General features: G+C 57.3%; 8 protein-coding genes across 8 annotated transcripts; 3 read left to right on the top strand and 5 right to left on the bottom strand.

Moving 5' to 3' along the window:
• Window positions 1-33: 33 nt before the first annotated feature.
• FA10DRAFT_266103 (hypothetical protein) lies at window positions 34-1,273 on the bottom strand. Its single transcript, XM_025521357.1, has one exon. The coding sequence runs from the start codon at window positions 1,180-1,182 to the stop codon at window positions 97-99; it is 1,086 nt and encodes a 361-aa protein (XP_025379520.1). The 5' UTR covers window positions 1,183-1,273; the 3' UTR covers window positions 34-96.
• Window positions 1,274-1,500: 227 nt separating this feature from the next.
• FA10DRAFT_227728 (RING/U-box) lies at window positions 1,501-2,111 on the top strand (the record flags this gene model as incomplete). Its single annotated transcript, XM_025518722.1, has 5 exons — window positions 1,501-1,593; window positions 1,663-1,707; window positions 1,776-1,880; window positions 1,946-2,016; window positions 2,084-2,111. 5 exons carry the CDS (start codon window positions 1,501-1,503, stop codon window positions 2,109-2,111), a joined length of 342 nt encoding a protein of 113 aa, XP_025379519.1.
• A 34-nt stretch (window positions 2,112-2,145) lies between these two features.
• On the bottom strand, window positions 2,146-6,234 carry FA10DRAFT_278894 (WD40 repeat-like protein). The gene is made up of 2 exons (XM_025523498.1): window positions 3,948-6,234; window positions 2,146-3,874 (listed from the first exon to the last, which is right to left on the bottom strand). Exons 1-2 carry the CDS (start codon window positions 6,223-6,225, stop codon window positions 2,262-2,264), a joined length of 3,891 nt encoding a protein of 1,296 aa, XP_025379518.1. The 5' UTR covers window positions 6,226-6,234; the 3' UTR covers window positions 2,146-2,261.
• A 610-nt stretch (window positions 6,235-6,844) lies between these two features.
• FA10DRAFT_90138 (Metallo-hydrolase/oxidoreductase) lies at window positions 6,845-9,433 on the top strand. Its single transcript, XM_025525767.1, has one exon. The coding sequence runs from the start codon at window positions 6,977-6,979 to the stop codon at window positions 9,023-9,025; it is 2,049 nt and encodes a 682-aa protein (XP_025379517.1). The 5' UTR covers window positions 6,845-6,976; the 3' UTR covers window positions 9,026-9,433.
• An 87-nt stretch (window positions 9,434-9,520) lies between these two features.
• Window positions 9,521-11,165, bottom strand: FA10DRAFT_285193 (NAD-dependent deacetylase sirtuin-2; the record flags this gene model as incomplete). The annotated part of the gene is made up of 4 exons (XM_025523971.1): window positions 9,521-9,693; window positions 9,838-10,512; window positions 10,651-10,767; window positions 10,877-11,165. 4 exons carry the CDS (start codon window positions 11,163-11,165, stop codon window positions 9,521-9,523), a joined length of 1,254 nt encoding a protein of 417 aa, XP_025379516.1.
• A 150-nt stretch (window positions 11,166-11,315) lies between these two features.
• On the bottom strand, window positions 11,316-13,665 carry FA10DRAFT_266098 (hypothetical protein). The gene has a single exon (XM_025521356.1). The coding sequence runs from the start codon at window positions 13,414-13,416 to the stop codon at window positions 11,623-11,625; it is 1,794 nt and encodes a 597-aa protein (XP_025379515.1). The 5' UTR covers window positions 13,417-13,665; the 3' UTR covers window positions 11,316-11,622.
• Window positions 13,666-15,006: 1,341 nt separating this feature from the next.
• On the top strand, window positions 15,007-20,055 carry FA10DRAFT_266097 (hypothetical protein). The gene has a single exon (XM_025521355.1). It carries the CDS (start codon window positions 15,080-15,082, stop codon window positions 19,820-19,822), a length of 4,743 nt encoding a protein of 1,580 aa, XP_025379514.1. The 5' UTR covers window positions 15,007-15,079; the 3' UTR covers window positions 19,823-20,055.
• On the bottom strand, window positions 20,047-22,424 carry FA10DRAFT_266096 (kinase-like protein). Its single transcript, XM_025521354.1, has 5 exons — window positions 21,381-22,424; window positions 21,084-21,317; window positions 20,879-21,023; window positions 20,513-20,813; window positions 20,047-20,453 (listed from the first exon to the last, which is right to left on the bottom strand). Exons 1-5 carry the CDS (start codon window positions 22,079-22,081, stop codon window positions 20,128-20,130), a joined length of 1,707 nt encoding a protein of 568 aa, XP_025379513.1. The 5' UTR covers window positions 22,082-22,424; the 3' UTR covers window positions 20,047-20,127.
• Between the last annotated feature and the right edge of the window lie 44 nt (window positions 22,425-22,468).

Here is a 22,468-nt window from a genome sequence, read left to right as displayed (position 1 = left end):
GCTCACAGTGCCTTCACTTTCGCAGCCGCCTCAAGTCGGAAAAGGAGACCAGGGGCTGAGCAACCTGTCCCATGCCATCATTGTACTACTAATCAGTCATTCTCTTCTCTGCACCTTCTTCTCTATCAACCCAATTGCCTCTCCATCCTCGCTCGGTCTCTTTGCTAAGATCGGCTCCTGGGCGTTGGCGAGCTCGTCCATGTCTACCTCTTCCGCCGTCACGTCGTCTCCTTTCGTCTGCTGTTTTGCCTGAGGCCCTGCCTCTTTCGCGTCGTCGAAGCCGTCAATGTCGTCGTCATCTTCGTCATCTTCGCTTCTCTGGCCCCTGAATCTAAGCCTGCCCCATCTCGCATGGACTCGCGTCTTCGCCTCTCTATACCTCTGGTGCCAGTCCTGCCAGGCCCTCTCGACCCTCGCTCGTGTCTTGGTCGCGTCCTCGCCCTGCGCTGCCCAGAAGGCTCGGACCCTCGTGTCCCTCGTTTCGTCCTCTTCGTGCTCCTTTTCCCGCAGCCTCTGCACCTCTTCCGACAGCGGTTTCCTGTCCGCTTTCTTCACTCTCTTCTCCGACTCAAGGCCACCATCCTTGACTCGGGCCCGCATCATATCGTCCAATGTGCCCTTCATTTCCACGCCTGCAGCCTCAGCGGCGACGAGGACGGAATCGCCCTGTTCTGTGGGCAAGACTGATTTCTTGAACACGCACCGCGCGACGCCAGCGCCGAGAAGCAGCTTGAAGCATTCGTTGCACGGCGGAAAGGAGATGTAGACGGTGACGCCCGCGAGACTGACACCGCGTCGGGCACTGCGAGAGATGGCGAGCGCCTCTGCATGAATCTCGGGCACAGCACCGCGTGTCTTGGCGTTGCAGCGCGCATACAAAAGCGGTGTGTTGTTGGCATATGCCCTGATGCGCGAGCTTATGTGCGGCTGGCACGACGAGGGCGAGGGGGAGCTGGGATCACCCGTGGCTGGCGGTGCCACAAAGATGGTGCCCATGTGGCCCTTTTTGGAGAACGAGTGACGGGCGAGGATCGAGACCCAGGTCAGCATGTTCTCGTCCTCGCTGAGGCTCGGGTCGAATTCGTAGGGCGGCAAGGGCAGCGGTTCCGAAAGCGTACTCAGCGGCTCCGATTCGAGTGATGTCTCAGCAGGAGCTGTTGAAGAAGACGACTGCTCAGCCATTGCGGGCCTCGGCAGTGCCGATTTTGGTGTTGCTGCTGCTGCCCCCGCCTCCTCCATAGTAAAGTCACACCTGCTGCTGAGAAGAAAGTCGAGCGGCCTTGACTGCCCAAAAAAGTTGAGAATATAAAATGGAGGTGTCCAAATTTACTTTCCTATCACGTGTGGACCGCGCCCGGCCGGGGGGCTCGGACCTCAGCAGTTGCGATGGGACATGCACTAGGGAGTGTTGCCATCACACACTCCTACGACGCTTCATCACACAGGTGAGACGAGAGTATGTCGGCGGAACAAGAGGCAGGCCAAGCAGCTGCGGGATCGATGGACGTGGACGTAGAGTCGTCCAAGAAGGGCACGATGGACATTGACGCCGGTGGCAACGGAAAGAAGGCCCCTCGCTTCCAGGTCAAGAAGGTAATTGATCTGTCCGACGCTTCTGCCACTATCACGTTTGAGGAGCTCACGCTTCCTACCTCTCAACAGTGGAACAGCGTTTGTCTTTGGAGCTGGGACATCGTTGTGGACAATGTGAGCTGCTGCGACGGCCTTGTCCCACGAAGACGACGAATGTTTTGCTAACTTTCTCTTGATCCCAGTGCGCGATTTGCCGAAACCACATCATGGACCTATGCATCGAGTGCCAGGCTAACCAAGGAAGCGCTACCACGGAGGAGTGCACCGTCGCATGGGGTCAGTGCAACGTGAGTAGTGCTCTCATTTCTTTTCTCGACCAATGCCGCCGTGGTCTGACGCATGCATCGCCCAGCACGCCTTCCACTTCCACTGCATCTCGCGCTGGCTCAAGACGAGGCAGGTCTGCCCCTTGGACAACAGGGAGTGAGTTGTATTGTCCATATCGTCATGACAGAACTGAATGAACCACTGACATCTGGCCTCGTTGCAGATGGGAATTGCAGAAGTACGGAAGATGAAGACCTTGACACATCGTGACTTCTTCCCCCCCTTGTCACCAGCCACCCACACATACATGTATCTCTAGCCTCGCCCTTCTCAAAGATTTCGCTTCACGCCAGTCACTCGTTCGAGAAGGAAAGAAGCAAATCGCCACAAAGATTTCATGCTTATTCAATGCGAACGATGCGCACGGTCCCATCTGCGCCAGCACTCGCGAGCATCTTGCCCGGCTCGAGTTCCCATGCCTCCAGGGGCTGCCATGCTAGCTCATTGACGACCTCTGTATGGTGTTGCGCCAATCTGAGCGCCTCTTTCCAGCCCGAATTTCCGCTTTCGTCCAATGGGAGCAGGACGGCCACGTCGCCCGATTCGAGGCCGACCGCGAGCTTGGCGCCTTGGCCAAAGGCGAGCGCAGTGACGGCGTGCGAAAACTTGATCGTCTCCGCCAACCGAAAGGGCTTTTCGTTTCCAGGAGAAGTCTCTCTGTGCCAGATCTTGACCTGTCGATCCCTCGAGGCCGTGGCGAACATGTCCCCATTGAGGGCCCAGGCCGCGTCGTAGATGATCCTCGAATGTGCCTCTTCTTCCACCTGCACCAGCTTATACTTCTCCCCTTGATCATCTCTTGAGTCCCTCTCGTACAGCCTCCAGGATCGGTCGCGGCTTGCTGTCAAGAGATTCCGCCCAGCAGGATTGCCCAGACTGAACCTCACGCTCGTTGCGCCCAACTGGTGCCCCGTGAGGACCTGCACCTCCTTGAATCTCTGTGTTGTATCAAAGATCCTCACGGCCGCCTGCTCCTCGGTCCTTGCATTAGCCGAGGTTGCAATGAGCCCATCTGCTGCATCGATCGAAAGCAGTTCGAGCGAGTGCCCGTACACCTTCTCGACCTCACTCCAGAGGGATGAGAGGTGGAGCGTCTCTTCCGTTGGGGGCTTGCTGAGCTCGAGGGAGATGGAGCGCTGCGACTTGCCCACCGCCTGACCCGATTCGGAGGGTGGCTCATCTTCCAACAGCGCGCCACTGTCGTACACGGCCCGATTCGAAAGTCCCAGTGGTGGGACCGATGCTCCCACCGGTCTCCTCGTCCGTTTTGAACCGTCAAAGTCGTCCTCGTCCTTCCCTGCATTCTCTTTTCCCGCTTGTCCCTTCTTTGCGAGCCATTCGCGAATATACGAGCTGCCGACTTTGGCCGCTGCGAGTTCCGCCGCGTCCTTTCCCTTCACCTCTGTCTCGCCACCTGAACCGAGGACACCAATCGAAAGCCGGCTGAGCGCCTTGAGTCCCTTCTCAGCTCGGACCTTGTCTATGTAGTCGCCCCCGCTCACGGTCTCGTCGGTCAGGATAATCGCCTGCAGGTCCTCTTCTGTTCCCGCGGGTCCCGCCACGTCAGTCAGCTTTGAGACATCGCGCTTGACTGCCCCGGAAGGATTGTACGCGCGACCAAAGAGCTCTAGAAATGCATCGACGCGCCTCATTCGCTCGTCGAGCGATTCCAGGATCTCGGCATACTTCTTCTTCGTGAGCATCGAATCATCCGTCACGGCGGCGATGATGCGCTCCGTCGCCGTCATGGCAGCCATGCTGAGCAAGATCTTATGGCCCGCATGGAGGTGATCAAAGGTTCCGCCCATGGCGATGTTGCGGTGCTGCGGTAAGCTGGCCGAATCCTCATGAGTCGGGGCTGGAGAAGGCGAGGAGCTCGGAAGAATCCCATGTACACGCTCTCGAGAAATCTTTGTTGTATCGAGAACACTTGCAGGCGGCAACGATGACGGTTCTATGCAGAGGAAAGGAGAGAAAAATTAGGATGGGCCTTAGAACCAAACGGTGCACTGAATCAATTCACTTACCGTCAACAAGCCAGACACTGGAAATGCCTCCGCTGATCTTGTCGTCCAAGCATGCTTGTGCAAATTCGTCAGCCACGCACAGAACGTCGACGTCGGTCTGCAGGCGCTGCCTCTGCACGGCCACACCCCAAGCCTGAGCGTAACTCCACTTCAGGAAAGCTTCAGCATCCTCAAAGGACAATGCAGGTGGCCCTTCTCCTCTTCCACTTCGCCTGCTGAAGACAGGCGAGATGGCCAGGACCGAGACTCGACGAGGCGGATCACAACAACAGGCATGCAGCGTTGCTTCTCGAACAGGCCGTGCGAGGTGAGCAGGGTTACGCAGATGCCCCAGCGTCGGTAGGTACACCGCGACGACAACCTCACCCTCTGCTCCTTGACTTCTGAAGGAACAGGTGACGGTGGCCAGATTGACGGCGCTATCAACAAATCCTTGGGGTGCCTCGAAGACCCGCACAATCTTCTCGTCACCTGCGCTCGCGAATATTAATCGAGAAAGCCACGAAAGGCCGACGATTTCGTAGCCGTGTGTTTGAGGACGAGCAATTTCATGCCATGAACTTTGCCCTTTCGCATTTTCGTCATCCCGCCTTTGTGATCCATGCTGCTTCGAAGTCGACAACATGGGGTTTGGCAGACGCTCACGGAACCGACCATGGAGCCTCGTCGTCTTGTCGAAGCCCCCAGAGATGAGGTAGTCTCCGCGCGGTTCCCATCGCACGCTCGAAGCGGAGGCAAAGTGTCCACCTTTGGCAGGGCGTGGCTGCCAGTCCGAGACAGAACCCCCTTTCTCCTTTGACCAGATGTGGATAGCTCCACCGTAGCCATGTGCCATGACTGCAGGGTTTTCCGATGTCGCTTGCGGCTTCCATGCAGCACCATACATGCCATTGGCAGCGCTGCCAGTTCCTCCTAGCTCGCCAAATCGATGAGCTGCCACCCAGATGTCGTCCTTTGTCGCCTTGGTGTCCAGCTCGGCTTCTTCAAAAGAAGGGAAACGTCCCGAAGTCAAAGAGGAAGAAGAAGAAGAGAGCGACGAGGAAGGTGTCCATAGGATAATAGAATTATCGGCACTGGATGTCAACAGGGCTGCTGCTTGTTCTCGCCTGGCGCAATCTGGCGGTGCCCATCGGAGGCCAGTAACCCACCCCTCGTGCCCAAAGAGGAGAGCGTCCAGCTTTACTTGCCATCGCTTGCTGTCGCCAGAGAAGAACGTCTGTGCGCGGGTCGTGATGTTGGCCTCGTCTCGGTCCTCTTGTCGCTGCGTGCCTTCGATTTCAGATGCCAGCCGGTCGAACTCGTCCTGATCCGGCCTTGGCACCTCTGGTCGAATCGCCTCGGACCCCTCATCTGTGGCTTGCAAGCGCCAGAGTCGAACAGTGCCGTCTTGCGAGGCGGATGCGAGCATCATTGTGGGCCTCGAAGAAGGGGTCAGGCTCGATGTGCAGAAGTCGAGCGATCGGACCCAGTCCGTGTGGCCCGAGAGACTGAAGAGGGGCTTGAACGAGGATGGCTTGTCTGATCCTAGCCAGAGGTCGATCTTGGAGTGGGTGCCAGCGATGGCCATCAGGACCTGGTCTCCTTTGCCGGGCATCCTCACGAGGGCGATGTCAAGGGGCAGAACCTCGGTACGGGCCTGCGAGCCGATGTTTCCAATGGATAGCGTCTGGAGCAGCTCGAGGCCATCGCCTGACTGCAAAGAGCTCCACACACGGACGACGCCATCGGAAGAGGCCGACACGAAGAGGTATTTCGCCGCCCCTGCTCCACTGTCTACGTGATCGCCAATCGTGGGTCGCAACACGCCGAGGGCTCGAATGGGTGCCAAGTTCTTCGACGAAGAAGCATCAGATTTGACCTTGGCCTTTACGCTCGTTGCTGGGCCAGCTACTCCCGCCGCCCCACTCTCGCTTCCGCTGTGGCTGTCATCGTTGGCCCACGTCTTGGCCAACTTCCACCCAAGTGCGTTGTCTGCAACCACGAGATGGATGTGGCCGTCCGAGGAGCCAGCAAGGATGGCTGGGTCTGCATGCGCATCTGAAGTAGAGGAGAAAGGATGCGAATACTTGAGCACAGTCAGGTCGCCCCTTGGGGTGGGGACCAGGTGGGTGGGAGGGGGATGAGCGGAGTCGAGGTGGGTCGACGTTGCGATGCTCCGGTGCGTCGCATAGACGAGCGTCTCTGTTCCTCTAGCCACCGCCCAGTCTGCGATGTGAGAGACGCGGTTGGCTGATGAAGCAGCATAGACGCTCGTCGCTCTGAGCTGTCCCTCCACCATCGCTCGTCGGTCAAGTGAGCAAGGTGGCTGCTTTCTACACTAGGCGCTACAGCCTGGAAAGTCAACGACGAGCGCTTCGCGCAAATTTCGAATCCCGAATCCCGTCTTTTGCCAAGTAGTAGTAGTAGTAGTAGCAGTGTTGTCTTTTTGACGGGAGATCCGACCAAGATCCAGGTGCATCTTGAGCTTTGCTCAGCAGGATAGTACGCATGACAGCAAAGCGTGGCAGCCCAATAGGGTCAGCACAATGACCAAGTCCATCGTTTAGCAGATCTGCCTTCATTCCAAGCGGCGACGAAGGACGCACAGACCGTCGCTTCGTGCTGTGCAAACAGCATCCTCCGGCCCGTTAGCGCAGGTCCGACCACGAAAAGGTCCGCTCAGACCACAGTTGTCGGACTTGTGAGCTGCACTTCCAGCCATCCGTACTATTCTGGTCTTCCTCCATAGCGACTTTGCCATTCCGTCTCTCGCTTTGTTCATCGTCTGATCTATTCTGAGCACGTATCGATCTCTCTCTGCCCAATTTTTTACTTTTATTTTTCGACTCGAGGCCCATTATTTGGTCTCAGCACAAAGCGGCCTGGATCTGTCTTCTGCATGTCACACGATGCGTTCACGGACGCTTCTGATCTGCGCCGCTAAAAATGGAAAAGAAAACCCGAAATTTGACACTTGAAAGAGAAAACAACAAGAGCGTTTGGCTTGGCATTTGTCAGAGGACGACGACGAAAAGGGGCAGCCTGGACCGATGACGATGGGAGAGGTCGTTGAGAACGGGACGCTTCCCCATGGAGAAGCCGAAGCGGCTGCCGACAAGGAATATAGAAAGGCGTTTGCCGAACCCGATGCGGCTCTGCAAAAGGGGCAAGAGGAGCGTGGCGAGGTCAAAGAGGTCGACACGCACGAGCTCCAAGAGCCGCTCTCGAGGCTCTCCGTCGTCGTCAGGCGCCATCGACTGGGTGTGGACCCGTACACGGCGGCAATCAGTGAAGAAGCCGACCTGGCGGACCACCACGTGTTGACGCTGATGAGCAGGGCCACACGGCTTGGCGCCGCTACGATCAACGCAGGCGCAAAGTCGCTCGGCATCACCCAGCTCACCGACGAGGCAGACCGGAACAAAGTAAGGTCAGCGTATCCCAAGGGTGACGGCTCGTCGATCCGCACCATCGCACATGTTCCCCAGTGGGCCAAGCGGGTGGCCAAGCGGAGGGTGAGGGAGTCGACGAGCTACGTGCCGCTCCTCACCTTTCGCAACCCTTGGCCGAGCTTCAAGTCGCCCGGCCTGTTTGAGGCGTGGCACGGCGGCCTTCGGTGGGGCCTTCCGAGGGGCTACGAGGAAGGCAATCACTCCAGCTATCGAGGGCGGGGCAAGAGGACGGGCGCACTGCCGCGAGACGATGACATCGAGAACGTCATCGTGGTCAAACCAGCCTTTGCTACGGCCGAAACGGGCCAAGAGGATGACAGCAGTGGGGTCCAAGCGGAGGTTCAAAGTGACAGCGTGCGGGTCACCTGGCTTGGTCATGCCACCACGCTGGTCCAGTTTCCAGGCCCAGGCGGGCTCAACGTCCTCTTTGATCCCATCTTTGTCTCGCGGGCCAGCCCCAGCCAGGCAGCCGGTCCCATTCGATACACCGAGCCACCGTGCTCGATCGATGAGCTGCCACGGATCGACGTCGTCTGCATTTCCCATAACCACTACGATCACCTGAGCGCAGACTGCATGCGCCAGTTTCGAGAGCGCGAGATGGAGCGCCAGTCGCACGCGCACCAGCAGCCACAATCATCACCACCATCGACGCCGGGCGAGAGCGGCAGTGAAGAGGAGGACAAGCCTGATGAGAAGGAAGGAGAGACGACTGACAGCGGAAGCGGGGACAGACGAGCCAAGTCCAAAGATGCGGACAGCGGGGGCAGCAAGGATAAAGAAAAGAAGAAGAAGAAGAAGAAGAAGTCCACCAAAGGCCTCAAGCGGGCGACAGGACTCAAGGTCCTCTGTGGCCTGGGAAATGTGGGCTTCTTCAAGGACATTGGCTTCCAAGAGGACGAGGTCATCGAGTGCGACTGGTGGGACGAAGTCAGCTTCAGGCCTGCCGAGCACAAGGCCATCAAAGCGACCCATTCCTCCGCTTCGTCGCCTCCTCAGCCATCACAAAGCCCACCGGCGCTTCGCATCGTCTGCACCCCCGCCCAGCACGGGTCCGGACGCTCCGCCTCTGATCAGAATGTAACGCTATGGGCCTCTTGGCTGCTCATTCACGGAGAATCCAGCACGGCGAGTGGCGGCGCAGAAGACGAAGCGAGCGGCTTCCGCGTCTTTTTCGCCGGCGACACTGGCCTGCGAGCCCACAACTCGTCGCGCAAGCGTCGCAGCCACTTTCCCGCCTGTCCCGCCTTTGAAGAGGTTGCCCGCAAGTACAGCGTGCCCCAGCTCCTCTTGCTTCCCATCTCGGTCGGCAGCAGCCTGAGCTTCTTTAGGAGCTGGGATCCCTTTCCTCGGCGCTTCAGTCCCTTTCCGAGAGTCGAGGCCGCCATGACGAGCGCGATTCACATGGATGCCGAGGATGCAGCAGACTGTCACGTCATCATGAGTCTTGCCGAGCAAGCGAGCAAGAGCGTGAGCCCGGCTGAGGCGCGCGCAGAAGACGGCGATGAAAAAGAGGAGCAGGAAAAGGCAAAGATTGCGCAGGCCAAGAAAGCTCGGCGCGGCATCGAAAAGAGGGGCATCACTTCCCTCGCCGTTCATTGTCAGTCTTGCCTCTCTCTTTTCTGCGAGGGTGTTCTTTACTTCTGAGGAGTACTTTGCTGACAGGATGGCCATCTGGATCCGCAGATGGGACGTTCGTGCGAAACGAGACACAGACGCACGAAGATGTTCGAACGCTCCGACATGCCTGCCAGGAGCGGGGCATTGCTTTTTTGAGGTCCAAAGATGGCCTGTACGACACCAAGGCTGGAGGTGACAAGGGCAGGTTCTTGGTCTCGAACCAAGGCGAGACTGTCGTTGTTCCTATGCAGTAAAGAGGCGCCAAGGAGCTGGCCGAAGAGCTGGCCGAGGAGCCTCTTCTGCGCCAGGGCAAGATCCGAAATACTCCACACGAAGTATCAACATAGCATACCTAGGTTCACTAATCAAATAGATAGCAGTGAATTTCTCTCTATTATTATCATCATCATCATGTGTGGAACCACCCTGCTAAGGGAACTCTCTCCAGCTGCATGGAATGAGGTTGCAAGTCGAGGCAATGGAGAGAACAGCGCAGCGCTCGAGCATGTGTATGCGCAGATGCTAGAGGGAAGCTCCCTTCTTGTCTGGGTCTCTGTCATCTCCCCCGTGCACGTCGAGTTTGCCAAGGGCCTTTGCCAGATCGTCCTCTGGCGTCTCCCCCTTGATCTCGTCTGCAACCTCCCTTGCCACATCGTCTGCCTTTTCCCTTGCTTTTTCGAGCTTCTCGTCGCCCTCTGTTCCCGCTTCTTCTTCTCGCCCTTCTTTTCCTTCTCCTTCCCCTTCTCCTTCTCCTTCCCCTTCTCCTTCCCCTTCTCCTTCCCCTTCTCCTTCCCCTTCTCCTTCCCCTTCTCCTTCCCCTTCTCCTTCTCCTCCCTCACGGGCGGCAGCCTTGTCCGAGCTCTGGCTTGCCGTGGCCCGCTCGTCGTGCTCATCGGGTGCGAGCTTCTCGATCATTTCCCGGTGCAGACGGCTGAGCTCCTCGCCCCACCCCGCCCCCTCGGCCAGCATCTGGACGCCCTGGTCCGTCTTGCGCTCCATGAACAAATCCCGGATCCTCTCCTTTTCGTGCTGGTGCGCCCTGGGCAGCGTCCACCCCTCAAAGTCGAATCCGGTCTCGTTGAGCAGGCTGGGATGGCCGCCGCCTGCCGCAAGGCCGGCAATCTCGCCGACGCGCTCGAGGTTGAGCAGGACGCGGGGACAGTCTGGCGCGACGCGGTCGACGAGGCTTGCAAACGGCTGCACCTGTAGCGAGGTGCCCATGACGAGGAGCAGGTCGGCCTTTTTCAGATCGCCCAGGCGGTCAAAGAAGCGCTTGGGAAGGCCCTCGCCGAAAAAGACAATGTCGGGCTTGACGAGTCCACCCGCGCCTGTCTTTCTGCGAGCGGGGCACCGCGGCTCTCGGCAGCGGGCAACGTGGCCGCCGAGGCACTGCTCCCGCATCCAGGCGCTGTCCACCTGGGCTTGGCAAGTGGTGCAGCGGGCGGTAGCAAAGGAGCCGTGCGCCTCAACGATGCGGTCCGGAGGCAGTCCGGCCAGCCTCTCGAGCGTATCGACTTGACGACACAAGTCAATTTCGTTAGCTTCTTCTCACTACAAGTTCTCTCGCCGTTCCTGGCCGCCTACCGAGAGGGCAGCCAAGCCGGGATACTTGGCTGGGAAAGAAAAGAAAAGAAAAGAAAAGAAAAACTCACTGTTCTGAGTAAAAACTCTTAAGAGTTGCTTCTTTTGGTCCAAAAGCGTCAGGAAGGTATGGGTCAGCGTCGGCTGGAAATTGCCGGGATAGAGCTCCTTCGAGAGGGCAAAGAAAGCTGTTGAAGGACATCACCATACGATTAGCTTGCATGCCAGCGCCTTTGGCAAAAAAAGGGGAGAGAGATCGAGATCGAGGATAAGGGGGGAGACAGGCAGGGAGCACACCTTCAGGCTTGCGTTGGAAATATTGGATGTCGAAGATGGCCTCTGGGTAGGGCAGATTGTACTTTTCCAGATTGGCATACAGGCCAGTCTCGGGCGAGCGGAAATCAGGGATGCCCGACGAGGTGCTGATGCCTGCGCCGGCGAGGACGACGATATTCTTTGCGCGGCTCGAGCTCAGTAGCTCGCAAACCGAAGCCACCGTCGGGGTGCCCTTCTGCGTCGGGCCCCACGGAGAGGGTGACGAGGAAGACGAGGGTGAGGAAGAGGACGAGGACGAGGAAGGCGACATCGTAAGGACGTTCCACAGCCGAGGCAACAATGGCATCGAGAGCAAGAACCTAAAGATGATGTCTTGTGCCTCGCTCCTCTTCCTCCACCTCGCAGTGGATCGCTGATAATTAGCGCGCGCTGCTACAAAGTCAAACGAGACAAAGAAGTCAAACGAGACAAAGAAAAGAGATATATTGGCTTTCGACGATGATGACGAGGACAAAGAGAATAACCGTACAAGGCCGAGAAGGCGAAAGTTCGTGATTTGGTCAGGTAGACCAGCCAATGAGGGCGACCCAGCCAGTGAGGGCGATGAGATGCGACGAAATGCGACGAGATGCGACGGGGTGTGTGATATAAAAAGAGAGAAAAGAGAAAGAGAGAGAGAGAGGACAAGGGGAGAGAGAGACAGAGAGAGAGAGGTGGGTGAAGCGTAAAAGTGTCCATTAATATGATATCGGTGACTGAAAGGGGGGTCAGATCCAAAAGAGCTCGAGGACAGAGTCGTTCTCCGTCTCGCTGGCCGCTCTACGGACATAAGTCTGACGGAAGACGCCGTCTGCCTCGTCGCCGCTGCCTTCTAGTCTGTAGGTAAAGCGATCGACGCCCTCGACGAGCGGGTCTCGCAGAGGGGGCAGAGAGTGGTCGAAGATGCTCTCTGGGAACGTTGCCCAAGTCCGTTCTGTCCTTGCCATGTCGGGAAAGACGCCGACGGCGTAGCGGACGATGCTGAAGCCCAGGTGAAGCGTCGTGAATGCATAGCCAGCCACGGGCCGCGTGAACTTCCATCGCTGAAAGAGGCAAGAGCCCCCACAGAGCTTGCCGGCCTTTGTTGTCCTCAGCACGTCGTGGGGCGACCAGGACCGGTAGTGGTGGAAGCTGATGGGTGGGCTGGGACCTTCGAGGATGCCCGCAGTGTCTCCAAGCAGGTCCACCTGGTGGATGTCGGTCTCCATCGAGAGTTTGGTGGCAGTGTGAAAATAGATGCACTTGGCCAGCCTGAGATCGCCAGGTGTGTTTGGGTCGGGCGAGAGAATGCCCTGGCAGTGCGGATAGTTCCAGTGCATCTTCTCGAGCAAGGGCACCGAGAGCGAGACACCGGCGCCACCAAAGGCATAGATGCCCGGGCCTCGCATCTGGCGAAAGTCCTCCGAGACTCCGCCGACGTAGTGCTCGCGCCCTGCGTCGTACTTGTCTAGCATCTGGACGAAGCGACGGAGGGAAAAGTAGTGGGTGTCGTCATCGAGGAAGGTGACCCACCTCGTGGCACTGTCTGCGTGGATGTAAAAGGCCTCGACAAGTTTAAAGTAGTTCTTCAGGTATGGCTCGTTGGACAGGAGCACGACGGCATCGATGCCTAGCGCCTCGAACATCTCTTGGAGCTGGGCAACCTTGTCGCTGTCGGGGACGATGCTGATCAGACGGGCGCCGGTGTGGGCGAGCCACGTGGCCATCGTGGGCGCCAGCTCGAGCAGGCGCTCGGCGGTGGATGCGACACCAAACATGAGGTGCCGGGCGTCGACGGGGTTGAAGTTCTGTTTGGTGTAGAGCGACAGGGTCTCGTCGAAGCAGTGCTGCAGCTCGACCTTCTGGTGCGACGTGTTCTTGGGTGTCGCTCGAAGCCTAGTGCTCTGGCTTGATTCGCGAAGCTCTCCCTTGTCTGCCTCGCCTGTGTCGGTCGATTTGCTGTCGTCGGGCACTTCGTCGCCATCAAGTGAGCCTGCATCGTGATCCTTGCCGCCGCCCGTTGTCGACGTCCCCGCCGCCGTGGTTGTCCCCGCCGAGCCGTCGCTGCCGTGACCCATGACGAGGGAGCGCGCATTGACGAGGTCGACGCCTTCCACCTGCTTGAATAGCCCTTCGCCTACTTCCTCAATCAGCTGAGGATCCCTCGACTTCGAATGGGGACCTTCCTCGTAGGGCCTCTGTCTGACGTATCGTCGTGCGTAGCTGATCGAGGCCGTCAAATTCAGGTGGGCCAGCGTCTTGGGGTCCAGCTGGCATCTGTCCTCTGGCTCCTGCACGCCGGGATGGTAGCCGTCCGAGGGACCGTTGCCGGCGCCAAAGATGTGGTAGGGCAGTTGCTTGATGCTCCTGCTGCCGTGCTGCCCCTCTCGTCCCGAGGTGATTGTGCCAATGAAGATAAAGGAGCCCACGATGGCCAACGCTAGGAGAACCCAGAAGCGACTCCGCCCGTGCACCTTGGCCTTGTGCGGTGCTCCTCCGAATGGAAGGGGCAAGTAGCCGTCGCGCCGATTCGTACCAAGCATGACGTTGCTCCTCGTCGTCAGGATCCAGTGCTAGAGGCGGGGATGGCGGGACGGCAGGAAAGGCAGGATGGCAGGATGGCAAGATGGCAGGATGGCCAGGTGGCGGGAAGGCGGGAAGGCAGGCGCGGGGCGGGCGCAGAGCTTCGCTGCTGCTTATGTGATATCGCTGATGGCGCTGATGGCGCTGACGGACGGAGATGGCAGAGATGATGACGATGGGAAAGGGGTAAAGGAAGGCTTGCTCGGAGTGTAGAGGCACTGACGGATCGACCGACCATTTCCGGGAAAAAACCACGGTGCAGCAGCTACAAATTCGAAGCGCGCCCTCACGTCACGGCGCTCTGTCTTTTTGGCTGCCCGGCCACGTACACTACACTACACTACTACATTATCGCTTTTTGATTTGACAGTTGTGCAAAAAATGGTTTGCAAGGCAAGACACCAGAACTGTGGTTTTTTCCTTTCTGAACTTTCACCGAGAATTCGAATTTAAATTTCCCCGGCCTTTTGCGTGCTCTCTCCCCCTTTTCCCATGGTGGGCGTCCAGCTCGTTGGAACGAGAATAGTAACAAGTTGCACCAGTAGCAGCAGTAAGTACTAGTTGAGTAGTAGTATCCGTGGTGCAGAACGAAACAAGCAGTAGTAGTAGTAGTGTGTGCACCTTGCACCTGTCTCACCAACAGACAGCGGTGTCATAAAAATTATGGGAGCTAATCTGAAGGGTGTCCAGTGAAGAGGGTTTTGACAGGATCGTCCCTTCCCTATCGGATTTTTGTCCATTCGGAGCCCCAAAGCCCCAATGATAATATAGTCAGGTGGGCCCTTCCAGAGTTTTGAAACACTTGGTGAGGCAGCTGCGCGAGACAGACCTGGGTAGCTAGTAGTGACGGTCGCCGATTCGTAAACGCAAAGTCCTTCTTCTAGGAACCAGCGCTACGAGATCAGGCGGCGGGTTCTCAAAGCAGTACAGCCATCGGCATCGCGGAGCTCGTGTCGTGGACTGTTCTTCACTTCTTCACTTGCCACGTGTGGCAGAAAGAGCCACGCGAGAGAATGCGACTCGCTCATTGCCATTCTACGCCACGTGCCTCGCGTGCCTCGCTCGACATGAAAATTTAAGCTCATCAGCTGCAAGGGCTTCCCACTCCTTGCAGCTCCACTCTATCCCCCACCCTACATACAGTATCAAATTTACGTAGTGTAGTGTAATTTGCGTCCTAGGTTTCTTCTTTCTTGTCGAATTGGATGAAACAATGTGACACTAGACGACAGTTACCATGTCTGTAATACAGCATGGTAGCGTAGTTGAGTAGTGCGCGGTAGTAGTAGAACCGAAAATCGGCGTCTAAGCAGCTACGCTTCCCAAGCACGGCCTACAATATAATGCCAGCTGGTAGTAGTAGTGCTTGTAGTGTAGTAGTAGTAGCAGTAGTAGTAGTAGTAGTAGAAGTGCTTCTCTGCGATTGCATTCGAGCTGCGAAGTAAAATAGATCGGCAGCGTAGCGTCAGGCTCAACAATGGCGCTACTGCCAGACTTGCTGCATACACCTTCTATCTTTTCCGAGGTTTCATTCACCTGTGTGTGCGCGCTCTCTCTACAGGTTTTCTAGTGGAACCCCTCTCGGCCCAGTCTTTCCGCTCACTCCTCCATCGTATCGTCACCATGACAGACGCCCTGTCTCCCAGTGGCCGTGTCACCCCGTCGCTGCTCTCAAAGCTGCGGCGAAGGTCTACTTCGACGCCGCAGTTGCCGCCGTTGGAGCTGGGCGAGGAGAGAAGCAGAGATTCTTCTCGCATGTCGATGTGGTCCCGAGCGCTTCGAACTTCGGTGGGCGAGATGGAGCGGTCCGCTTCGGGTGGGCAGACTGCTCGGCCGCCTCCTCCCAGCGCCTTTGATCCACATCGTAACCTATTCACCCCATTGCAGCAGCAGCAGCAGCAGCAGCAGCAGCATGGCAACGGCCCCAACATCTCTCGACGTCGCAGCAGCCTGGAACGTGGGAATTATAACAAGCGGCCCGTGGCAGCACAGACGCCGCCCCCCGGTGCGTCCCATCACATCAAGGCGTCAGGTTCCTCTGCCTCCATCAGTCCAGCTTCGGCGGTACCGAGCATGACCTTTTCTCAGTCTCGCAGCAGCATCCGTTCTATCCAAGCTGGCGGTGATCACGACGAGGACGCTGACCACGACGGCTTCTTCACGCCTCCTCCAGGCCATTCACCTGTCAGGGTGCATGCAATGAGCAGCAGCAGAGATTTGCTATCACCGGAAACAGCAATGAGCGTTTTTTCTCAAGACGAAAACTACAGTGATGCAAACGAATCGGTGCCAATAGGCAGTGGCGGTGGCGGCGGTGGTGGATTCTATCAGCGCATGCGTAATGCAGCCAGTGCATCCAACCTGGGCAAGCAGATGGGATGGCAATCGAGGGATTCAGTCACGGCGATAGGTCACGACGCCGCAGAGCAAGGGGATCAAGACACGTTCCTCCCAAACTTTGACGACGATAGTGACGAGGACGATAGGGTTCGTAGCGGGCGGGCTCCAGCTCGATCTCCTGGCCCTTCTCCTATCGGCGAAGGAAAAAAAAGTGCAATTGTGCCCCGGCAGAAGAATAAGCCTGCCTCACACAAAGTCAAGGCAACGGACTATGGGCGATTCCGCACCGCCGAAGAAAGAGCAAGCATGGATTTGCAGCAACGAAGAGAGGCTGAGAGGGCACATAGAGATGCGGCAGGCCACGGCCAGAGTCAGCATCCGCCGCAACAACGGCCCTCGCGCTCGACTTTACGCGGCTTGTACAGTAATTTGCTCAAGAAGGCAGACGACGAGGGCCAAAAGCCAGACGAAAGTCTCTGGGAGAGGGAGCGTCGCCTCGATGAAAAGAGGCAGACAGAAGAAGCAAAGAAGAGAAAGGCAGAGGAAAAGGCAAAGGAACTCATGGCCGAATTTTCATTGGAAAAGAAGAAACCGGTAAAGAAGGACAAGGGGAAAGGAAAAGAGGGCACCGGCTCGTCGTCTTCGCTGGATTCTTCCAGAGAGGCAACCCTGGCGTCACCTGACAGCCCAAAGCGCAGATTTGCCGAAGCGGAATACCAAGCCAATTTCTCCCCGAACAGAGCGAGGTCGGGATCGGACACGTCGGCCTTTTCTTCGGTGAGCGAGCAACGAAATCGCCAAGCCCGGCGGCCTAAGACGAGTAGCGTTGGCGTCCACAGCGGGAGCAACGCGTACGAGAATCGGCGTCGAGCGCTCTCGTCTACGGCCTTCGACGACTCCTTCATTCGAATGGGCTCCGAAACGAGCAGTAACACCAGTCATTCTAGGGAAGCTTCGGACGTCTCTTCGGCTGCTTCACGCAGCATTCGCTGGGAAGATGCCGACTCGTCGTTTTTGCCGATCTCCACCGCCACCTTATCGACGAAAGGTAAAAAGAGCGGCTCTCAGCTCTCGGGCAAGCCCAACGAGCAGCGAAGCAATCGCAAACCTCTGCCGTCGATCATGATGCACCGACCGGCATCACCCACACCCTCGGAAAAGCTTCTCCAGAGGGAAGCCGAGAATGCACTTGGCCTCAGCAACAAGTCCCACGCGCCAAGTAGTGGGGAAGCATTGTCGCTATCCCAGGTATCGTCTGAAAGTGATCATCAGACTCCGGTCCGGCAGCAGGAACAGGACGAGGAATACAACGACCATCACCATCCATTTGCCCTGGACGCAAATGCGAGTGGAACAGCAATTGGGGTGTCTGGCCAGATTAGGTCGTCGCCTGTCCAAGTGCAGCTCTCGAGTCTGCCTCCCCTCACTACGATGGTCGACGACTGTCTCTCGATGGCCTGGCACACGAGCGGGGATGACCCCTGGCAAGGCGTCAAGGCCAAACCGCTCACTGCTTCCTCGTCCAAGGACGTCGTGCCAAAGAGCTGGGCCTCCTATATCAAGGCGTATTCGAAGGGCGAGTTGGACCTTAGCAATCCACCGGCGCCTCGATCAGCGCCCCTTGTCAAGCGAGCCAGACCTAGGGCTTCCCCTAACCCCAACGCAGGCACGCCCTCGTTCTCTTCGCCTAGCCCTTCTGCTCGTCCCCTGAATCATCAAAGCAGCAACAACTCAATCGCCTCTGCTTTTGAGTTGCCAACAGCGACGAACAAGGGCATCGGTCTTGACTTTGGAACGTCTAAGTCCCGTGACCGCGACGTAGGAAGCAGAGCGACCCTTCGCTCGCCCAGCTGCGATGCTCTCTTTTCCTACTCGCCATCGTCATCTCCGACCAGCTGGATGCCAACACCATCGACGGCCACCAAGGGGACTAGCCCTCGGTTCGCAACGGCGAGCCCCAAAAGTCCAAAGTTTAATCTGCGGAAGACAAAGTCCAGAGAGATGTTGAGGATGCCGGAAGAGGATGTCGAAGAAATTCGAACGCAGGCAGAAGAAATCTCCGCCGTCGGTGGCATGGGCGACATCAGAGCGCCGAGACCTGCTTGGGAAGCCAAGCGGAACCACGCAGCAAAAGAGCTTCTCGACGCCTACCGTCGAGAAAGTCATCAAGGTGGTGGTCACAGCGCTTCTTTTACATCGCGGAGGCCGAATGCTCGACTTGAGGCCATAGTGGAAAGACTGGCCGTCTCGATGGGCTGTTCCTATGCCGGCGTGCAGCTTCTCCTGTCCGACGAAGCCATCGTCTTGGCCAGCAGCGGCCTTGACGAAGGGGCCAGGGCAAGCCTCGAGGTGTTTTCGACGCCGCGCATCGACTCGTTCGGTGAAGCGGATCAGGCCTTTCGCCCCACAGACTCCTTGCTGAAAGGTCAGAAGCTCTGGAGGGACCGAACCCTGGATGCACACACGATTCTCTGTCGTAACGCCACGCCGCTTGTCATCGAAGACCTGTCTCAGGACTGGCGATTCGATGCTAGGGAGGCTGCAGACATACGCTTCTACGCTGGCGTTTCTGTCCTCTCTTCCAACGGCCTGCCTGTCGGAACGGTCAGTGTGACGGACGCGAGATCAAAGAAGGATTCTTTCTCGAAGGACGCTCGCGACAAGCTCGCAGAGGCAGCAAGGGAAGTGGCCAAGGAGTTGCAGAGGTTGCAACGCCAAGCCATGGTTGCGACTTTGGCCCATCTCGATGAGAGTCTTGCGAGGTGGACAGGCCTGCCAAACGGAATGAACGTTCAAGCATCGCCATCTGACACTGCTGCACGGGGTATCGAAGCCGTCCTCGAGAAGTCCAATGGCAGCAACAATCACTTGCTAGCAGTTTCTTCGCTGGCCCAGAGAAGGGGTGCAAGAGTACCTACGACGTTGAACGTGCCCGCTTCGCCAGCCGTTGATTTTGGCTTTGACCGTGACGACAATTTGACACCCACTTCGCAAAGCGCACTCGAAGCACGTCTGTCAAGTGCTCTTACAACGATTGTTCGCTCGGTGCCAAATATCGACCTGGCCTACGTCGCAAGGGTGTGCTCGCACCCGCTCGACTGCCATGTGATCACTTCGAGACAGTCTGGCATGTTTGGCACAGGATGTGACAATGAGCTCGAGCTGGACGCAGAGATGCATCTCTGTGCTCTCGCAGCTTCCAAGGTCGGGCTACGGTTTGATCGTGAGGCCGACAAAGTGGCGCGCCTCTTGGGCTTGGACCTCGCCAAGCAGCAAGAGCTGCCCACAAAGGAAGAGCATACAAAAGGCATTCTTGTCGATTCGGCCAGTGCGACAACCTCCGAGGATGAAGAGCACCATCATCAACACGTCTTGGGACCTGCAGCAGCCCAAGATACCGCCCTCGTCCGGCCTCTGCAATCGGCCGTGGTTGTCGGCTGCGGTCTCAAGGAGGGTGGTAGAGCGCACCGAGGAACCGAGGGCTGGGTTCTTAGCGTTGCCTCAAGATCATCCGACCCTCTGGGCCCGGAAGTGAATTTGTATCTGCTTCGCTTCGCTACCCTCTTGGCATCGCTCCTCCTCGAGAGCCCTCAGTCCCCAGCGACGCCCAAGCGTTCGCTGACACCCATCAATACAAGACCGTCGTTTCCGCCACGGAGCACTTCGCCTATCGTGAGGAGCTCAAGGAACGGAAAGTACATTCATGGAGGTCCCGCTTCTCCACCACCCAATGCGCCCCTGCCGCTCTTGCCAGTGTCGCCATCCAAGATGAATGCACCGCTTCCAAGCCCTCCGCTGACTGCTGCGCTTCCTGCAACTTCGGATGGGGCCAGCGCTTCGTCGAAGCAGCCATCGCCTCTTCGTCAGAGATCATCGACAAATGTTTCGAATGCATCGAGCTCAAGAGGCTCAAGTGCCTCGACAAATGATGACCTGGAAATCATTGAGAGCGAAGATGGCCATGCGAATTTCTCGTTCCTTCGCATTGGAAAAGGAATGTCGCAGGAGGCCGTCGTGCGTGCTTGACACGTCCTTCACTTCGCTCCGTCCTCACATTCAAGGCAGCAATCACTCAATGCTTACACGCTTATTTCGCATGCACATTGTGCCTCTCCCTCGCTCTGCCAGTCCATGCGCTTCTTTTCTGTCTTCTTCTTTTGCCTCCTTCGCTTCAGATTGTACAGTACCTATCTTTTCTTCTCATTTGTCCCTTTTTGCTTTGGCTTGCAATCGTTCACAATTCGTCAATCATCGAACATCCATGACACTGATACAGATTGAACAAGACGCGCTCGTGGTACAACGTCATCGCGATACAGACAGGCCTCTGACTAATAATTCTGACGGGCGGCGACGGCATCGAGCATCTCCTTCTTTGGCGGCTCATCTCCCCGTGCAAAAACGTAACCTCCCTCGAGGGCCTGATGGTAGGTCTGAGGTTGCCATTTTTGGAGCCAAGGGTGTAGAAGCACGTCGCGCAGTGGAAGCCGTCTCTTTGGTTCCTTCTGTAGGAGCTGTGGCAAGAGTGTATCAGCAGGAAGACGAGGATCTGAAGTGCGAGGAGAAACAGGACTGACTCGCTTAATGAGGTCGCCAGCATCACGAGGGAACGCTGACGGTATCTCAAAGTTGACGGCTACAATCCTTTTGTTGGTCGCTTTTCGAGTCCTCAGATCAGTACTCGGTCGTTTGGCTAGCGACAGATACGATGCTCACATTGGGTGCTCGTCGACTCGAACGGGGGGACTCCGAGCAGGAACTCATAAATGAGCACGCCCAGCGACCACAAGTCCACCGTCTCATCATACTGCATGTGTTCGACGATTTCCGGGGGCAGGTAGTCCAGCGTGCCGCACATAGTCGTCCGGCGATGGCTGGGAGCATGCACCGACCAGCCGAAGTCGGCAATCTTGAGATCGTCCTTGAGGGAGAGGAGCAAATTTTCTGGCTTGATGTCGCGGTGGATGACGTTCTTGTAGTGAAGATAAGCAAGCGCGTCCGTCATCTGGGCCACGTACTGTGAACAGGCGAAGCCATCAGCAACGAGCACAAGAGCGGGGGAGTGAAGTGCAAAGCTCGCACCTTTGCCGCTTTCGGCTCTTCCCATCGCCCGCCAGGAAGTTTCGACATGATCTTGTACATCTCGCCTTTTGCAGCAAACTCCAGCATCATAAAGATTCTGCCCTCGTCGTGAAAGTAACCGTGTAGCCTCAAAACGTGAGGATGTCTGTGCAAGCAACTTCAGCAGGCAGATCTTGTTGGGGGACCTGGGAGACAAACACCTCACCTCAGGTTCATCTGCACCTCGATTTCTCGCCTGACTTGCTTGATCACATTATTTTCTCTCACCTCGCGCTTGTAGAGCGTCTTGAGGGCAATGACGTATCCGCCTTTCTTGGGGTCTCCACCAATTGGCTCCTTTGTCCGCGCGACAAACACCCTTCCAAAGCGGCCTTTTCCGAGCGGGTGACCAAGCTCAAAGTCGTTGAGCGTCCAAGCCTTAGGAGGTGCTGCCGAGAGCCTTAGACACGGTAGGCGTCAATCGAGAGTCCTCCGCTCAGGACAGCGCTAGACTGGCACTCACCTCTGGGCATCAAAATCAAGAAGGCCACCCGCAAATTCGCCGGTTCTTCTTCCGCGCCTCTCGTCTCGCTCGAGCGAGCCATCGTACTTGCCTATGTCGAATGAAGCGGATGGCGGTGGAATCGCTACAGCAGTAATTCCGGACGTCGGCGGCGGCGGCGGCGGCGGCGGCTGTTGTTTTTGTTGCTTATAATCGCATGCGCCGCTCACTGTTCGAGCAATCGGGCCAGCACCGCTTGTGGTACGGCTGCTCGGCCCGGCGCCCCCCAAGCTTACCTTGACAGACGAGGGCCCTGCCTGCCCCTGCGCCCCTTCGCCGCTTGACAAGGGCTGGATTTGAATGCTGCCCATTGCAAGCTTCGTGAGCGGACCTCTTGACGAGGTCACCTGCTCCATCGATGCACTTTTGCTGGTGGTTGCATCAATACTGGAAGTAACCGGATGCCTGCTGAGTCGGCTCGAGGGAGCTGTGCCGCTGCTGTCGGTGAGATTGTTCTTGCTGCTGATCTTGTTGTTGTTGACGTTGTCGTGGGTGATGTTGTTGCTGTGGTTATTGAAGCCGCCACCGCTACCCGCCTTCACCGATATTGAAATCTTCGTCTTTGGTCTGAAGCCCGCACTGCCTCCCGCAGCTCCCAAATACGACTTCTCATCCCCGATCGTCATCCTCGAGAGGGCGGCGGCTGCATTCTCGTCCGTCATTGTCTGCGACGCTTAGATGCTGGATCTTTGTGCACGTCTACAGAAAAGACACGTACGTTTCGTCCGCGTGCCCCAGCAACGAGCTTCGACGCTATGACTTCGCTTTGACTGGGCCGGACGTCGTTCTTTCGATGGCGTGGGCTGGCCGGTGTACCTTTCTAATATTATTTTGGGCAGGGGAATAAACAGCCAACTTAGGTGCCCTTGAGAGGTCGCGTTATGCACGCTTTGTCGTCCGCGCTGCGGGGCGGACAAGGTAGGGGCGTTGTCTTCAGGTGACGTTGTCTGGGTTCCGACGGATAGAGAGAAAGAGCCTTTGGACGGAGTGGGCCTTACTTGTGAGTCCAGCTTCCTGAAGAGAGTAGCAAGTGAACAAAGCAACGCGTG

This window comes from Acaromyces ingoldii (assembly GCF_003144295.1).
Source record: "Acaromyces ingoldii strain MCA 4198 unplaced genomic scaffold FA10scaffold_2, whole genome shotgun sequence".
Lineage (NCBI taxonomy): Eukaryota > Fungi > Basidiomycota > Exobasidiomycetes > Exobasidiales > Cryptobasidiaceae > Acaromyces > Acaromyces ingoldii.
The sequence above is the reverse complement of the archived record's forward strand: the minus strand, read 5'-3'. Positions and strand labels throughout refer to the sequence as shown.

Bases quoted from the DNA above. Each gene is read 5' to 3' on its own strand.
- FA10DRAFT_90138 (XM_025525767.1), top strand. From the start codon at position 6,977: ATGACGATGGGAGAGGTCGTTGAGAACGGGACGCTTCCCCATGGAGAA.
- FA10DRAFT_278894 (XM_025523498.1), bottom strand. From the start codon at position 6,225: ATGGTGGAGGGACAGCTCAGAGCGACGAGCGTCTATGCTGCTTCATCA. The intron at 3,875-3,947 runs GTAAGTGAATTG...TCCTCTGCATAG, and splicing joins CAGTGTCTGGCTTGTTGACG to AACCGTCATCGTTGCCGCCT.
- FA10DRAFT_266103 (XM_025521357.1), bottom strand. From the start codon at position 1,182: ATGGCTGAGCAGTCGTCTTCTTCAACAGCTCCTGCTGAGACATCACTC.
- FA10DRAFT_266098 (XM_025521356.1), bottom strand. From the start codon at position 13,416: ATGCTTGGTACGAATCGGCGCGACGGCTACTTGCCCCTTCCATTCGGA.
- FA10DRAFT_266097 (XM_025521355.1), top strand. From the start codon at position 15,080: ATGACAGACGCCCTGTCTCCCAGTGGCCGTGTCACCCCGTCGCTGCTC.
- FA10DRAFT_266096 (XM_025521354.1), bottom strand. From the start codon at position 22,081: ATGACGGACGAGAATGCAGCCGCCGCCCTCTCGAGGATGACGATCGGG. The intron at 21,318-21,380 runs GTGAGTGCCAGT...ACCGTGTCTAAG, and splicing joins CTTGATTTTGATGCCCAGAG to GCTCTCGGCAGCACCTCCTA. The intron at 21,024-21,083 runs GTGAGGTGTTTG...TTGCTTGCACAG, and splicing joins GAGGTGCAGATGAACCTGAG to ACATCCTCACGTTTTGAGGC.